This window comes from Pogonomyrmex barbatus, unplaced genomic scaffold (assembly GCF_055798465.1).
Source record: "Pogonomyrmex barbatus isolate J1 unplaced genomic scaffold, ASM5579846v1 scaffold6, whole genome shotgun sequence".
Lineage (NCBI taxonomy): Eukaryota > Metazoa > Arthropoda > Insecta > Hymenoptera > Formicidae > Pogonomyrmex > Pogonomyrmex barbatus.
This window is the reverse complement of record NW_028297160.1, coordinates 2,403,205-2,421,398: the sequence shown is the minus strand read 5'-3', so window position 1 is coordinate 2,421,398 and position 18,194 is coordinate 2,403,205. Positions and strand designations below refer to the sequence as shown.

Sequence of the window (18,194 nt, the reverse complement as noted above, 5' to 3'; positions counted from 1 at the left end):
TTTATATATATAAAAAAAGTTTTATATTAAAAAAAAAAAAAAAAGAAAAATTAATATTGATATAGTATCGTAATCTGCATCGATGTCAAAGCGAAAGGAATAAATAAATAAGAAAAATAATTCAAATCCCGATAATCGTACGAAATATTATGAATTAAATCTTTCAAGATTTTTTTATAATATATTTTCAAATATGAGAACGTATCACCCGCGGTGATGTATTAACACTCGTGAGTTTGAAGGGTCAAAGTTCAATCGGGTCGGGGTTGGCCGGTCACGAATTCGGTGCTTACCTTGAGTCGTTCGCTGCAGCAGGGCATGGCAGCGAAGATATCGTAGCTGTACATGGTACCAAGGACCAAGCTCGAGCCATCCCATGGTTGAGTACAGAAACGGCACCGTACAGGCTGGCCGCCGCTGCCCTCCAAACAACTCATGCACACGGCTGACAAAAATTGCGTGCGACCTTCGACCTTTACCTGGAACGAAATACCGAAAAACGTGTTATTAAAATCTTGCATTATACGGATGTTACGGATTAAAAAAAATAAAGAAAAATAAGTTTTTCATAAATTTAAATAAAATTTCGTAAAATTCTACATTAATTGATGCGCAAAGATAATTTATGTGTATATATATATATATCACAAAAAACTAATGCATTTATTATTTAATTAGTCAAGACATTATTGAAACATTTTTGTAAATTCTATACAAAATGAAACGTCAAAAAATAGCAATTAATTTTTCTTTATTAATATCTATTTGATGAGAAGCTTCATTTTTTAATAAGCTAACTTATTAAAATTTTTATAAAGTAAAATATGTTTCATTAAATATATTTATTTAAATATTTGCTTTATTCTTTAAATGAAAAAATAGCTAAGAAATTTGTTAAAATTTCGGAAATGAGAAACATACTTCAGCACAAGCGGGCGAATGTTGTCTGGGTGACAAGAAGAATGTGCCGTCCACCAGCGGATACCTGTCGAAAACCAACATAGCAGCACGACAAAGAACGCATGTAACTCGAGACCACTGCAGAGCGGCCAATGTCGATAGGATGAAGCATCTGGTATCGTCGTTGCCGTGGTTACCCTCATCTTCCATCTGAAACCGAACCGTAAACGAACATATTATTAAATGTGCACGATGTTATTCAAACATAAAAAAATACAGTTTAAAATGGCTGTATGGTGTGTGTATGTGTGTGTGTGTGTGTGTGTGTGTGTGTGTGTGTGTGTGTGTGTGTGTGTGTGTGTGTGTGTGTGTGTGTGTGTGTGTGAGAGAGAGAGAGAGACTTATATTCGTAATTCGTAATAATTCGTGAATTATTATAATTATATATCATAATTATATATTATAATTATATATTATAATTACGAATCTTTTTGTCATTTTCAATGAAAATAAGAAAATGACAAAAACCAAAGAAAAGAAAAAACAAAATAAATTAATAAATAGAAATAAATAAATATTTCCTTTAAACTAATTACGAGTTTAAACTCGGCGATCCGAGAAATATTGTCGGTGTGTATCATGTCGAGCAGAAGACTCGAGGCTAGTTGGAACGGAAACGCTAGCCGATAACGACGTCTTATCCCTTCGTTCGATCTCGTTTCCCGTCTGCTTAGCGGAGTGGTGATAATTTGAATGCAGAATTTCCCATCCGGTAGCTTTATACGCGCGCCAAGTAATAACGTCGACGACATCAACAAAAATCGCCTTATTCATGCCCGCCCTGGTCGTTAAACCAGTTCCGTGGAACATTCGCCGTAGCCCTCGGGAATGAAGAAAAGTATGCGGGCCTTGTGACACCACCATCGCGTAAAAAGGCCGAAGGCGACAGCGAGGGTGGAAGATCCGAAGGATGCAACGTCGCGCGGGTCTCGATAGTGGATAAACTGCGAAGGCGGTCGCTGCGAAACGTCGTAAAGATTTTCGCGACGAGGATGGGAAAAGGATGCAGTAGCGAAATGCGTCTCGCCTGGATCAAGGCACTAAAGAACGAAGAGAAGTATAGAACGTAGCCATAAGACGAAAACGCGGACAGAAAGTTTTGGAGAACGCACGTTGAAAGTTCTTTTGAACGGCAAAGGAGAAAGAGCAATAGAAAGCAGAGAACAAGATACTTTCAAGAGATCCGTCGGTGAATTTTAATAGCGTCTTGAAAAAAATCTGCAGAAGCGGATTTTCTTGAAAAATAAAAATTAAAAAGCTGATTGTATTATTGTGAGAGAATTTTAAAAATAATCGAAGAGCGTGAAGCGTAAATCACAGCGAAACTGCAGTAAAAGAGACAATTGACGTTATGTCGAAAAAAATAGTCACGGAAAGAAGTGATTTCACTACTAACGGAAAAAAAAAAAAAAAAAAAATGTTAGACGACATCTGTAATCGTAATAAATAATCAATCCACTTCTGTTTTGTTATTATGAAGAAAAAAAATAGAATAGGCAAAAGAAAAAATATTTTTAAAACAGAGAAGGTAAAAGCATGTACACCTTTGTATTACAATTAAATTATTAGATCATTTTCGTTGATTAAATTGATTAAAATTTTCGTTGAATTGATTAAAAAAAAAAAATGATTATTTCAAATAAATGTAATACCGATAACTAAATCTATCACTGAAAGATGTCTCTAATTTTTACTCCCCTCCCCCCCTCTCGCTCCTCTCTCTCGTGATTGTTAGATTAAAATAAATTCTTTATATCTCTATTTATTTCGAAGGCTCAGAAATTTCTCTTTGTTCTCGTCGATACGTGACGTCTCGTTTATCCGTAAGATTCCTCGAAGATGAAAGAATATTTTCAGACTGGGGAGAGGTTCTCTCGAGTACTTGGAGTGACCGCCCGAGGGTCATGTGTACGAGAAGCAAAGAAAGAAAATGCGCGAATGAGGGAATAAAAAGACGAGAAAGGAGAAAGGAGAAAAATACCGCGGCTCGTTCGACCAACGTATTCGTGGATTCGAGAGTAGAGAAAGCAAGAGTCCTTGACGCATTCTTAGATACTTGAGAGAGGCCCTCATACAGGCCACGTACATCCATTTATCTGTCCGTCCGCCTCGTCATGAGGACTCAACCCCAATGTCGAGCAAATAAATTGAATTGGTACGTTGCGAATGTACGAGTCGTTCGTATTGTCGTGCGATGTATGATCTACGATCGAAGAGAAATGACTCCAAGTTTTTATGACTTCGATTAAAGGGCCTGGGATTGCGCAACGCCGATACGACACAATGTACTTCCTGCAATTTTATTGCGACTCGTAAGTCTGCTGCTAGAGCGAGCGTGAAATACCTTACGCGAAATACAAGAATTACCCTTGAGATAAGTTTCCTTTCTATACGAATACATTACCCTGGATAATGTATTATATATGAAATTGATACAATATTTTATTTAACGAAGACTGACTATGCATGCATTTTATTAATGCATCCCATTTTTCGATTCCCAAATATGTTTAATCTTAGTTACTTTAATAATTAAACACATTAACTCCTCTCTTTGTCTGTAGGTCGTAATTTTTAAAATGTTTTCAGCATTCAAAGTTAAAAAATATTTAATACATAAAAGGATTAATGATAATTCTGACAATAGCAGCGAAAGGCGCTAATTTTTCAATAAGCTTGCCTAAAAATCGAAGAGAGGAAAGAGTATCGGAAAACGACAGAGATGGTGTATCGTAAATCGTGGTATACAGTAAAAGGACTTACATCGACGGCGTCGCAGATTATCGGAATTCAATAATGCGGGACGATACAAATAAATGGAAAAATCTACCTTGGCGCCACCGCACGTTCATCGGTGCAAAATAATAAAGAACTGATGTTAGCAAGGCAGCGAGATCATATCTTTTTCCTTATTACTTGGTCCAGCCTCCTATCAAATGCAATATAATAAGATCCTCGAGAGAAAATTACTCGGCTGAAAGCAAATTGAAAAAAAATTTGAAGTTGCAGCATTTCATATAAAGTATCTTATATCTCGCAGTTTATAAATTTAACTTTTTCTTTTAAAAATGAAGGATAAACTGAGAAAATGAGTAATCGTAATGGATGTTTATTGACTATAATCTAAAAGTGTCCAAGTAAAATTACCAGATATTATTATCTAAGTTTTAACGGAAGATACTCTACTTTCTTCACTATCTCGTATATCAAATTAAAAGTCTTAAATAATTTCTATCGATGTGGAGGATCGTGAATTTAACTTTATCACACTGTACTTAGGGGTAAAGAAAGGAAAAGAAGGAAACGTATTCGGTGCTAAAACCGCTTGACTTCATTTTATGTACATTGTGCCGAGGAGACAATTTTCTTAGAGGCAGAGGGAGCAAAATAGGGAAAAGGGGGAGAAGGCATAGGGGATGCAGAAAAAAGGTACCACTGGGGATTTTTTAGGGTTCCTAAGGACGCCCTTATTTAGAGCCTTAACATCAACGCGGACTCGGCTATAGGACGCGAGACGATAAAAAGCAGTATATAGGCGAGCGTAAAATTCGTTACGATCGAACTTCGCCTACTTCCGCTACCATCCTAAAGAAAGAAAAGTAATTACTTACGAAAGATGTGAGATGTACGCGGGAGGCATTGTGTGTGAAATGCAATTTTAAAATTAATACCTTACCTTATTGTATACTAAGTTTAATTATAATAAAAAAAAAACTCATTCAAATTATTTAAAAAAATAATATTGATGCTACATATATCACACAAGAGTGTCTCGAAAGGGAAAAAAAGTCAATTAAATATTTATGAAATCAAATTATTGAGATAATTCATATCGAAGTCGATAATTACATGAAATGAATGATGAAATAACTCAATCTTGTTGCAACTACTTGTTAATTAGCATCAAAATGCTTTTCTTGTTAAGATATTTATTTTCTTAAAAGATGAAAGTTTTCTCAGATTAGTAGTTTTAATATTTTAAGCAAAGTGCCACATTTCTTCTTGTTTTCGAAGAAAGTTTCATCCGGTCAACACAAACAATTGACTCGCGGAACCCAACAACGTCGTAAAATTCGTTCGAGGAGTGGGTGTGCTCGTTGCATTTCCAGTTAACGTGAATACGAGGTCTGCAAGACGAGCTCTCCTACTTTCTTTAAAAGCATCGAGCTGAGTTCGAACAGTTAAATGGTCTATAATGGTAAAACGTATTTACGAACAACGAAGTAAAGTGGCAAGAAGAGAAATATTTCAATCACAATTTCTACGTTTCCTAAATTGTTTCAACAAATCTTTTAATTCCTGACAAGATATATTTAAGTTGTATATTCAGATGGTTAATATTTTCATTTAGTAGAAATTAAAATTATATAAATATTTTATATATATAAATATTAATTATAATCAATAATTAATAAAAATAAAATGTATAAGAAATAAAAATAAAATAAATTAGAGCCTGAATACATTTTATAATCTAGATATTAATTTATAAGTTATTAAAAATGCTTAAAAGTCTACAATATGATATTGGAATGCAACATTAACAGTATCGTAAGTTTCAATTTCAGATAACCAAAAACTGATCCGAAGGTTCGGAAAAGAAAGTTAAATAGAAAGTCGGAGATCAGAGACAAGGGGATTACTTAGGACTGTCCATGTATTATAGCCAGAACAAAGGATTCGTGAAGGATTTTCTCGCGCATCCTCTTCAATGTAGAAGGGTACGACAGAGTTCGGAGCGATAACAATTTTTCGCTAAAAGTTTCCCGTTCCGTTCTTCGTTTCCCCAACGAGGGATATTCTCCGTGTCGTTTTCCATGCAAGTGACCCACTGCCATTCCCGGAAAGACGGTCCGAACAAAGAGATCCTCGTCAGGGTGCTCCTTCTAGCGTGAAAATAATCAATGGCGTCTCCAAGGCTTCGTTTCCAGAAGTCTTGCGATAATAATAGCTTTTTCTTCCTTCGTGCTACCCGTTATCGATCTGATGATCTGTGTTTTGCTACTAACCGAATTCTAACCCTCCCCCCCCTCTCCCCAGCTTCTATTCGCGGCGCTCAATTACATCACGAGACTCGATCGCGTGGGACGCCGCAACTGGATTCACCCCAATGCCGGAAATTCGCAGATTCGTCGATGTACAGTTATTTCCGATACGTTCGTCTGTCCGATGTGACGGACCAGGCGAGCTCCTCGCTATTGGAGTAATACCGGTAATATGACTTTTCTTCGAAACTTCCTAGTCTCCGCGTAACCTTTCCCTCTCGTCTTCTCCGCACTCTCCCCAGGGGAATCGTAGCGGCGTCTTTGTCAAATGCAAGTGACCCACTGGCATTCAGGAAAGGAGGTCCGAACAAAGAGAGACCCTCTTCTTCTCTTCAAACTCGTGCTCCTTCTCGCGTGAAGATAATCGATGGCGCTATCCAGATACACCGCCGGTCTCCTTGCTTTTCCTTTCTTCGGCTGACTCCGTTTTCCCCTTTGAAGTAAGGGAAGGTCGCCATCACGGAGAAAACAGAAGGGGAACCGGACAGATATCGGGCCGAACAACGCCCGACGGAACTTCCTGAGTGAAATTGCGGTCCCTAATATTATTGACAATTGATACGACACACGCCTCGTGGCGCTCCTAGAATTTTATCGAAACCCTACGCGCGAGAGAAATTGCCTTTCTTCTTGGATAACCGTCGTTGGATTGTGGGGATATTCAGGATGTTCAAATATTACAGATGCCGCGGATGTGACAATACATTCATTGCGAGAGAAATGACATTGCCAACTCTAAAAGGGTAACAGTAAAATCAAGGCCCATAAATTTTAATGCGAAGTTGAACCTTTTTAATTAAATCGTTTCGCTTTTTCAGCGCTCAAAATAGAATTAGTTATGCACTTTGAAGGAAAACATGAAAAATAATTATATATATAAAATATATTTAAAAGAATATATGTGTGTTAATAAAATATTCATAAATTTTCATAAAAAATTATTACAGAATTATAGTAAATATATTTTATAATATTGTTATAGATATCATTTATATATATATATTTCCAATCGATTTTAGCGATCAAAGAAAAAAAAAATGACTTGTGAATTAAAAAATATTTCAAAAGTGCACATGATTTTATGATGAACGCATGATGACGAAGAGCGACGTTGAATAATTTGCAAAAACGTGAAAAAAAGTACAACGCGGATGGACAAGAAAATGCAATGTTTTTTGTATTAACATTCCATCTTGTTGCCACTCGTGTCGTTATCAGATTTGTAATGCAGCCACGTCACGTATTCACCCCTGACGCATTAATTATTTACCATGCCATGGTGAATTCACGCGCTAACACACAGGTATAGTTATAATGCCAGTAGACGATGCACAGTTGATGATGCATCGCGTGCTTGCCAAATCCGCTTTAACAATGGAATAACTACAATTTTGATCGAAATCTGAAGCGAGCATTTTTTATAGTCCCAATAATCGCAGCCAGAAATGGTAGGCAAATATCCACGTAAAGATTCTAAAATAATAAGACTTTTATAAACCAAATAAATAAACAAGAAAGAAGCGATTTCAAATTCGCGTTTCAAAATGACAAAATTTACAGAAATTAATATTTCGTAAAAAATAAAAATAATATAAAAAGATATTTGAAAATTGTATTTTTTCCTGCAATGAAGTAGCTCGATTGGATTTCAATAGCTCCTGTCAATGAGAGTCATCCTGTCATGAGTTCTGTTATGATACTATCGTCGATAAGTTAAAAAGGGAGGTAGCAGCTTTCAGCCGCCCTTTTGTTTCAGAGCCGATAAGAATGGTACATACACGCACGTGTACACGCACGTATTCGTGCTCATGCGTGAAAGGTTTCCGTGCATATCGCAGGAGAGAATCAATAAGCGCGTGCTCGCGAGTCGCCTGTCGAAAAAACCCTTCGCGATTCGCAAAGGATAACTGCCGATAGGCAGGGTAGGCTCGCTCCCCTCACGGATTATAGGCGGAATTAAAATGGGAGACGGAGACCAGATGAAAAGCCCCTTTTCTTCACGTGTGTTGACTCTCGTTCAGTTTATTTGCGAGCTGACGGAGCTCGCGGATCAGCATGAAAGAGTCAAATCTAGAGTCCTGTTCATTGTAAACGCACATTTTGTCGCTTTCTATCTGCGATAATCGATAGACATTTAAAACGTATCAACATCAAGGAGACATAAGGTTTCAAAGCAAGAGTCATTTCGATATCATTAATTATCAGATATGAATTACGGATTACAATTAACGCTTGCTTATTTGCAATTTATGTATGAATCCTTTGAATTTTTTACATTACAAATAATTTAAACACAACAATGCACAAATTTTATCACAAGTAATTCTTCTTGATAAAGTATCAAAATATTTACAAAATTAAAAATTTAATTAAAACAATGTAAGATAATTAGTATAATAAATTAAGTAAAAATATGATGTATGAAATATGTTTCAGTTTCCAAGCTGATTAATAAAAGTATAAGACACTTTAATGAAATATTTTGCTCGAATAAACATTGAGAAAATACTTATTAACGAAGCAGAGAATAATCAAAATTTTAGAGTAAAATGAATGTTATTATTTTGAATTTAATATTCCACAGAGAGAAGAGCCTGTTTAACGACTTACTGATCTGCAAAAGCGAGGGAAAGACGATCTCGAGTTCCGTTTGAGAACAAAGACGGGGCGGTATTCAAAGCGCTTCTTCTGTCTCGTCCCGCGTTTTAATTGTAAAATCAAAATTAATCTGGATAAATAAATAACGTCTCTGTCTGTCTTAGTTTTTTACAAGACACGCAAAATGAAAAACCGAGAAACGTAAGCACATTCAAGGGCACTTGCGACTTTTCTCTCTTTCTTTAACACATAAGACGATTCAAATTTATAAGACAGAGAAAAAAGATTTTTCTGAAGCTCGATTCTATCTTCGCGTGCAGAATACCCGATTGGCGAATGACCGCGGTCCTATCGCTAATAAATTAGTACAGAAGCGCATACATCGGAGGAGAAACGTGCGCTATAAATATCCTGTCGTTTCTATCTCCGATTACCCGATTACATACCGCGATTGATATACACGCTCGCGCGAGGAAGCGAGCGATTAAAGCTAGCTGCTCTCTTTCTATCTCCCCGCCAAGGGCGACTTCTCTCCTGCGGGGGAGACGTACTAAAACAACGATCAACGTAAATTCATACGACGGATTCTCGCCCAAGGCGAACCACCCCAACCGTGACTATCCATAAAAATCTCTGTCCCTTCCACTAAAGGAGATTGCAACGACATTCAGCGGTACCAGACACGACTATATATCACGTCGTCCCACTATACCCGTTCCGCTTCACTATACGTGCTCTCGGCACGCACGCACGCACGCACGCACGCACGCATGTACACACATACACACATGCGCACACGCACAGGTCATCTCAAAATGAATCGACGACGACGCCTACAACAGCGCGAGCATCAGAATTGCTGCAGTTACGTGAAACGATTTGTACCTTTCGACTCGGCGCGAAAAGCACGATTTCCGTACGCAGCTGAATTTAACTCCGATCGATTTGGAATTCACTGTAAAATTCACAGCGCATTTATCGATTGGATAGATCCGTCTCGGACCCGCTAAACCATTTTCATTCATTTCCGCGAGTTAATACTTTATAACAAGTGCAAGTCGCGAGCGCAGAGCGAGCGCGATTTTATTACTCCACGCTATCTCTCGGTAAATCTCGTCTGGCAAAGATGTAGCAGACATTTATTAAATGATAATGACATTTATTATCACGCTTGGGTTCATTGAGTTGCAAGGAAGGAGTTACTCCGTAAAGTTAATCTACGACCGCGAGTGGATCTTTGGCACACGCTGTATCCGCGCTGCTGTAGAGAATCCACCGCAATGTAGAAGAGAGATATGGCTCCTCCAGTCCGCATAAATCAGCCGTGCGTCGCCGAGGAGGTTGGAAGGCTAGGTCCTTGCCATGTACGCCGTACGTCTGTCCGACAGCGCTAAAGGTCGAATCCACGGGACGCTACGGAGAGACACGGGGGTTGTTCCACCGCCGCCGCGCGTCTCACGGAAGGGTGGCTCTCCCCGGGGGGGGGGGAGAGGGGAGGAGGGGCGAGTGGGCGCCCCTCTTGAAATTTATCTCGCTGCTTGGGCGTAGTTATGCGAACGCTCCTCGCGGCAGGAGGCGCTTGTCATCGACCGTTTCCATCGTCCTCGGGGGGTACTTTGTTTCCCGTCCCATCCTTTGTTCCTCCTTAAGATTTTGGAGCCTCATCATCGTCTTGATAGATATGACAGCAGCGACGCGGCTTCCCTTTGTTCATTAAAGCCGATACAAGGCAAGGCTGACTTTCGATAAAAGAGTTTCTAATTATAATTAAGTACGTTTGCAAGGTAAATCGGATGTCACCGAATCGCTGACTGTGAGAGAGTAATATTACGTCATTAGATACAGTTATGCAAGCAGGAAAACAACAAATTTATTTCTGCGCATGCTTTGCGACTAATAAAGTTCGCTGCCGTATTTCAATTACAGCTGACTGATGCAGTTAGACGACTTAGCTATGCAAGATTGTTCTTGCGTTAACAAGATTGCAAACTACAAGTGAACTCATGCGAACATAATAAGGCATTCTGTTTTCTGATTGTTGGTCACCAGTTAGTTTTTTTCACCATTTTTTTCTCTCACTAAGCTTTCTTTCTGTTTAATGCTTTCTGAATCCGTTTAATGGTTTAATTTTATTAACATAAGATATAACGTAATAAAAAGAGATTTAATAATATATAAAAAAACCGATTATGTACCAAAGTTAATTTGAAAAAAATTAACTCGCGAAGCATATATTAGCTTCCATATAGCCTGTAATGGAAATAAAAAAGCAACTGTAAAGTGTTAAAATAAAAAAAAAAAGATATGTACAGTTTAAATCTCATTAATTCAATGGTCATAAAGCGCGCGATTTCAATTAGCTTTATTCTTGGAAAAAATCCAAGCACCATCACCATCACGTTGATGCGTGTTCGACCAAAAACTACCGCGAGAAAGACGAGTATCATTTTCCAAGTCTTCCAAACTCCTCTTCGTAAGCCTAATGTGCCAGCCGGCTGGGAGAGAAAATAGAAGGCACAACTTAAGTGTCTCTCAAAGTGAATCCAGGCAGGAGCGGCTTGAGATTCCGCTCAAAGCGAGCACCTGCGAACTCAAAAACCCATTCACTGGAATATCCAATACGTTCTTCATTTATCTAAATTATTCATATAAAACGTAAAAAAAGTTTACACACGTCGTACGAATGTTCGAATGCTTCTTTCACGCGCATGCGCGCCTGAAGAAAAAACATTGCTTACTCGTCATTATTTTATCTACCGTTTGCTGGTAACACGAATGTTCACGCCGGCCCTGAAGCAGGAACCCGTCCTCTCGGGTAAAGGGCTTTCGAGAAAATTGTGGTCCGGGTCTCACACAGCAAGCGCAGACTGCGAAGCAATCGTCCTAATTGCCGGTCGGCTACTCGAATGCGAAGTTAATCATTTCGGACGGACGCGTTGCTAGCGATTCGCCGAGTTACCACCACGAAACCGATTTAGCTAATACGCCTTGATTACTTTTGCTTCCCACAAAGACAATTTACCAAAAGTAGATTTTGTACTACCGTACTTAGAGCGATGATGAAGTTAATTTCTGATTACGCATCAAGTTTCACAATAACCGTGATAATTTTCTAACAACAATTATTATCTTCGATCCTTGCATATTTGTCAGAAATGTTGATTAGCGTTGATAGAGAAATTTTAATCTTGACAATTTGTTAATATACTTTACATCTTCGACTTTTTCAAGTTTTTTTCAGATGATTGCACAACAATCAAGCAACAATATCAGAGATAATTGGATATTATCCAGCAATTACACAAAAAAAAATTGAAAAAATGAAATACATGTACTATGTCGTACATATATGTATGTGTGTGTGTGTGTGTGTGTATGTGTGCGTGTGTGCGTGTGTGTGCGTATGTGTGAATTAATAATCAAACTTTAATTTAAATCAAACATTAATAAAAATATTTAAATTAGATTAGTCAAACATTAATATCTGATGAAATATTTTGAGGATCTATATTTCATCGAACATCTTAATCACAACTTAATTACATATTTTATCAGTATATCTAGCATATAAGTTATTAATTTTAATGCTCATTACATTTCAAAAATTCAAATTTCATATATAATTATTATCTACTGAATTATGGAAAACGACTTTTTCGTAATCCGATCGGATAACTGGATTATCGATAGAGTTGCCAGATATCCGGCACATAAGATGCATATAATAATAAGTCTATTGTAACGAACCAACAATTTCCAAGTATGAAATATCTTATCATGAGAATAAAGAATGCTTTTGCGAAATGACTCGATCCGCTCCGTTTACAAAGTCTAAGCACATATAAGCGCGTAAATATATACGCGAAATATCTACTTTGTCGTGCCTGTAATCTCAGCCTGCGTTTGATGTTAGAACTAATTGCGCCGACACTTGGCGTTGCACGCGTCGCGCGAAATTAGGAGGAAAATTATAAATAACGACACGGTCCGTGCGCCATCGCGTGCATCCCGATAATGTAAAGAAGGCGTGGAAACGTGATTTCGACCCTCTCTCGCTTGGGACCCCACGAGACTGCCTAATTACTCGTTTAAGATAAGATTTTCATCAAACCTTTAGCGGGTGGTGTGATTAACGGCACCCTTAAAGAGCCGAACGACACAGGGACGAAATCACTTCCACGATTTAGGGGTGGCACGCTTAATTCGCTTTCGCTACGCCGCCCGAATACCGGTTGCCGAAACAAGTGCCGATAAAATCCGCCATAGAGGATAAAATATGGCCGATAGAATGCCTCGCGCCACGATAATACATAAATCACGTAAAAAATTTACACGTTTCACAATAACATTACAAGCGCGCGCATCTCAATGTGATTGCGCATGAATAATAAATATTGATAAATGGAAATAAGAAATCTCTCCCGACGAATAAAATGATCAACAATGTTTCCCGGCTCTCGCGCGTCCTCCCTTTTCGATTTATACTCTCGGCGTGCGGCAGTAAATTTAAATTGTAGCGTGTCATTTATAATTTAAAATGAACAAATTGCCGCTTCGCGCCACCTTTCCGATGTAAACGCGTTACTGCCCGCGGCGTGTTTATTTCCGGTGGGATTCGTTTGCTCGCTCCATCACGTGCGCGTGCGAAAGGCCGCTTCGGGGTGCGCGAGAGCTGCCGCGCGCGGAACCCCTCGTCTGTCAAAAATTCTTATCGCGTGAATAAGTAAGAACGACACGCCGAGCGGAGCGTGCGGGGAGATCCTCCGGGCAACTTCGTGCTTCCATTAACGCGCGTGAGGAGTTACGCCGCCCTTTTTCGCACTTTCGTCGCCAAAATGGCGCGACGGAATGCGTTTGCTATTTCGTGCCTGATTTCGCAAGAATGTAACTTTGATAGATAAAAATTATTTCGCGGCCATTATATCTGTCGCATTCCCAAAAACCCTTTCTCGAATTACCTTAAAAGTGTACACACTATCAATACACAATATCTTCATTTTATGATTCATTCGCCAATGACAAATGTTATTAATATATGGGAAATATTGTATTATTTTGAAAAATATAGAGATTTGAAGTGTATAAATCTTAAATAATATATATCAGTGATAAAAAAAATATGTTTTTAATTTTCAAAACGCTTTTAGTTAACAGTTTTGTTTGTTCTAGAAATTATCATAAAATTCAGTTAATCGCAATAAATTGGAACCTAACTTGACGCTACAGTTGAACAGTACGATAATTGTAACTTTTTTTGAAAAAAAAAAGGGGGGAAAACGATGGGAAACCGAAAGCAAGTTCTCTTTGTCCGATGAAAGAAATCGGTGAGGGAACCATTTTGTCGTCCACTTGAAACGGAATTTTCTAGGAGGGTCGCGCCCCTTAGGAAACGAAACGGGCGAATGTGGGCTAACGAGATTCACGTTCAGGTGCCCAAATACAGTTGGCAATTTCCTCGAGTGATCGGTTCCTGATTACGGGGCGTGTTTCCACCCCCACAGGGAAAGTAACGTGTCGAGTTTACCCCTCTTCACTTCTCCCATAAGATGCATCGCGAGGGTTGGCTGGTTTCGACAGGTTCAACAAATTTGCATTAGTTTTATTACTTTCTATTCGCAAATTGTGATTTTTATAAAAAACTTCGATATCGAGTTCTCTCTCGTCATCTTTTTTCACTTTAAACATTTATCAGAATTTCATACATATGCGCAATAGCATTCATGCTAGACAAATCTACTAGTCAAAACAACATTGTGAAAGGTACGATTGCTCGAATCTGAAAAGATTTTACGTGATGATTCAATTTTGTTATAAAACAGAAATTGCTACGAAAAAGGAAAGAAACTATTTTTAAAGAGAAGTGAAAAATAATTAAATGCAACATACGAGTTCTCTCTCTCTCTCTCTCTCTCTCTCTCTCTCTCTTGCACTACTCTAATTAACTCTTTGCAACATCAATAATCTTTTTCAAAATCTTTATTTTGATTAGTCATAAACGCCTTAAACGCTCGTAAAAAGATCGTGAATAATCCATTTAGCTCCTCGTAAAACATCGATAATCTTGAGAGTTTGCCGCGCACGTACGCACGAGTAAAACAGAATTCCACGAAGGAAATTCCTCAATGATTCTAGGATCGCAGACACGTGACCGAGCAGATGACGCTGGGCGGTATTTTCCGCGGTGGAAACCTTTCGTCGCATCGGCTTTCATCGAGCGTCGTTTAAACGAAACGGACACGATTATCGACAGACGGCAGGCAGGTTCAATGTACTGTCTAGCCCTACGCTTAACGCCTACCTTGCGATTGAAATTCCGCACGATTATTCGCGACTTCCTCCAATGAATATCGCGCCCGCAAGGTCATTGCACATTCTCCTCAAGGCGACTAAAGAATTCCTAGTTATTCTCGCCACGCAATTTCCACGGCGGATGGGAAAGTGCGTCTGGTAAAACCTCTTCCCTTCATTTAAATGCCGAACAAGATATGGAAAAGTCATGTAGGAAAAAAGCACCGATTCAAGTTGCCGCCGGTATTTTAAAAATAAAATGTTTGCAATATTATTATAAATAATAAAATATTGAATGAAAAAAACATGACACAAAAATTAACAAAATAAGTAAGTATAGAAGTAATTAATTTATAGCATGTTTAAGAATATATTACATCTATTTTTATTTACAATGACAAAATGATGAAAAATTATAAATTATTCTAAATCGCATTTAAAAGTAATACAAAAAAATTTAACGACGGTTTAAAACTTGAATCAAATATTATTTAAATATAAAGTAGAAATGTTTTAATAGAAATGTAATTAAAAAATTAATTTATATTGACAGAACAATTAATTTCTGCATTGCAATGAAACCTTACGAATAATTTTGAATACTTAAAATACTTATATAAAGAAAATTTTTGTCATTATTTCTTAAGCATATTTCTATTAGAGTATGTACATTTCTATTTATTTATTTAAAAATTTTTTTATTTAGGTTCTAAACTTTGTATTATTTTTTAATGTAATTTGTAAATTTTTTATATTTTCATAATAAATATAAAAAATTATAAATATAAATTATAAATATAAAAAGAGATACATCCTTAAGAAGATATCGCTGATTAATTTTTTTTAATATCTTTCTATGTTCTTTTTATACAAGATGTCAATCCGGATATTGTCTTGTAGAACAAGAATACATTCTATTTATAGTATGTATATGTGTTGTATAAAATAACGACAAAAAATCAAACATGCTTGTCGAAGCAATTCCATCGTTGCGTTTCTTCTGCATAGCGGATACGTTAATCCGCAATAATTAGTCGTGGCGACAACCAACCGTTCCTTTTATTGGCCGGCAAAATAAACGCCCTCGACAAATCACGTTCCCATGCGTTCGCAACATCATGTCCTTGTCCCACTCAGGTGAAGCTGATGAAAATAATATCTTCCGATCATGGAGGACGTGGAATATATGGCGCGAAAAAAATGATTTATCGTTATCCAGAGCCGTAGCGTATATAAATTTGAAAAACGAGAATCCTCGTTGATGATTGGCAAGTCGAGACGCGCGATTTCTGAAAATCTAGCGCATCCGTGACTAATAATTATACAATATTTAAGTGTATCCTGCCGACGCTCATAATTATATGTCCTCAATATAGCTAAGATAAATTTATGATATTGTATGATACGCGCGGACACATGATAATTACATTTCTAATAATTAGGTATAGCGCCAAATTAACTTTGAAACCGGTTCGCGTCCTTCGAGATCCGTGAAAAAGTAGTTTCGACAAAACGAACAGATCGCTGCACGACGGCTGCACGCGGAGTCAATATTCATAATCGCTATTTACGTCCTAGGTAATAAATGATCCGAACGAATGTATCACAGTGTTCTGAAAATGATATGATAATGACGCGGCCGTAATGCCCGCTATCGCGGGATTTTCGATATTTATTTCGCGTCACCCCGAGAAAAATTAATTGACGCGATATAACCGGCTTTCAGACACGCTCGCGCACAAACAATGTTCTTTCTGATTAAAATAGGATGACGCCGTTTATCCTCGTTTCGTTGAGATATCGACGTATGGAAGAGCGCCCAAGAGCGATCGAAGCTCCGCTACATATGTAACGCGAAACAATGTCCTGGTAATAAATTATGAAATTCAGATAAGCCTCTGTACGTTGCGAATTATGGCGAGAACGATAAGTTACGAAGTCGCTGAGCGCGCGAGGTAACCAGTAGTGGATTCGCGATAATGCTAAATGAAATACTCGCGGCGATGCCGGCGGGATGACGCGTATTATCGCAGAGGCGAGGCAGGAATATTAGCGATACCGTTAAATCACCGGGGCTTGATTCTCCGCTGCCGCCTACGGTTTTTGCCATTTAGTTATAACTCGACGTTGAAAGTGCAAATTGCGGCACGACAGACCGCAAGATAGTTACACCACGGCTCGCATGCGCGCGACCGTAAATCGCGGCGCACGTAACTGTAGTTTACGACGTTTTGTACCGACTATGTAACGCTCCTTTAGCTCCTTATTACTTAAGCCGGAGTTCAGACGGTGTGTGCATTTGCCAAATATTTAGTAAACGCAAACGTACTGCACTTTCGCGCGCGGCGAGATTTATCACGTTATTACGCTGCATTACTGCAGGCATTGTCACGCGTCGCGCCGCGTCCCGACCCCTTACATTTACATGATACAACATTTGCCTTAGCTTAACGGAGAAATATTTGGCGAACAAGCCAAGCTGTCTGGCGGGCGCAGCTTAATCTTCCGCGAAATAATGTAACTTCAGTGTGCCGCATACTGCACACTCGCCAATTTTATTGTACGTCGCCATGCCGGAAGAAAGACAAAGTTGTTCACAGTTGTTCACCGCGGAGATTAAAGTAGGTAAAAGAGAAGAGAAGAGAAATTCGTCTCGGAATGAAATGACCGCCGTTTCGGCGAATCTATCATCGGACTGATAACACCTCCGAGTCAAACGCGTGACGGTGGTTTCCAGTTGCATTTTTTTCGACTCGAGTTCCGATAGAACTTTTATCAGGCCGGAATGTACGATGTGTATAACAAAGCGACGAGACAAAGCGCGAGAAACCACCGAGATGAGAAAGGCGCGCATCGCCACGGTCAGTTATCCGTTATCAAGTCCAGATAAAGAGAGTAAATCCATCAATTATCGCGACGACGATAGGCGAAGGCGCGCTGGTTACAAAGTCGTCGCTCGTATCCACCCGCCCCGTTACAAATATAGCAGTATCGGCGATGCGTGTACGCGCATATGAGACGCGGATGGGGAAGAGGAGGGAGAGAGGAGGGAGAGAGGAACGACGAGAGGAAAAGGAAGGGAAGGGAGAGGGGGAGGAGGAGGGGAGGAGGGGAAGTAGAGAGACCGTATAGCCGCCGCGAGACCGCGAGGCTAACGCACTCTAATCTAGTCTCTATTAGATAGAGGCCCCCTCAATGCCATTCACTGCACGTACGTATGCAGCGCTCGCGACCGCGTGCAATGCACCGCCATGAACCCGCGCGGACCTTCGGCAACGTCGAGAAAGAGAGCCGAGAGAGTCC

The 18,194-nt window shown here is 38.9% G+C and overlaps 1 protein-coding gene across 1 annotated transcript in view; it reads right to left on the bottom strand.

Annotated features, from left to right (window-relative positions):
- Positions 1-18,194, bottom strand: part of LOC105427907 (headcase protein) — a 166,327-nt gene that overhangs the window by 21,509 nt on the left and 126,624 nt on the right. Inside the window, exons 3-4 of the mRNA XM_089082573.1 lie at positions 922-1,110; positions 294-479 (exon numbers count right to left, since the gene is read on the bottom strand). Of these exons, the coding sequence (XP_088938699.1) occupies positions 294-479; positions 922-1,110 (375 nt within the window). The remainder of the gene's footprint in view (positions 1-293; positions 480-921; positions 1,111-18,194) is intronic.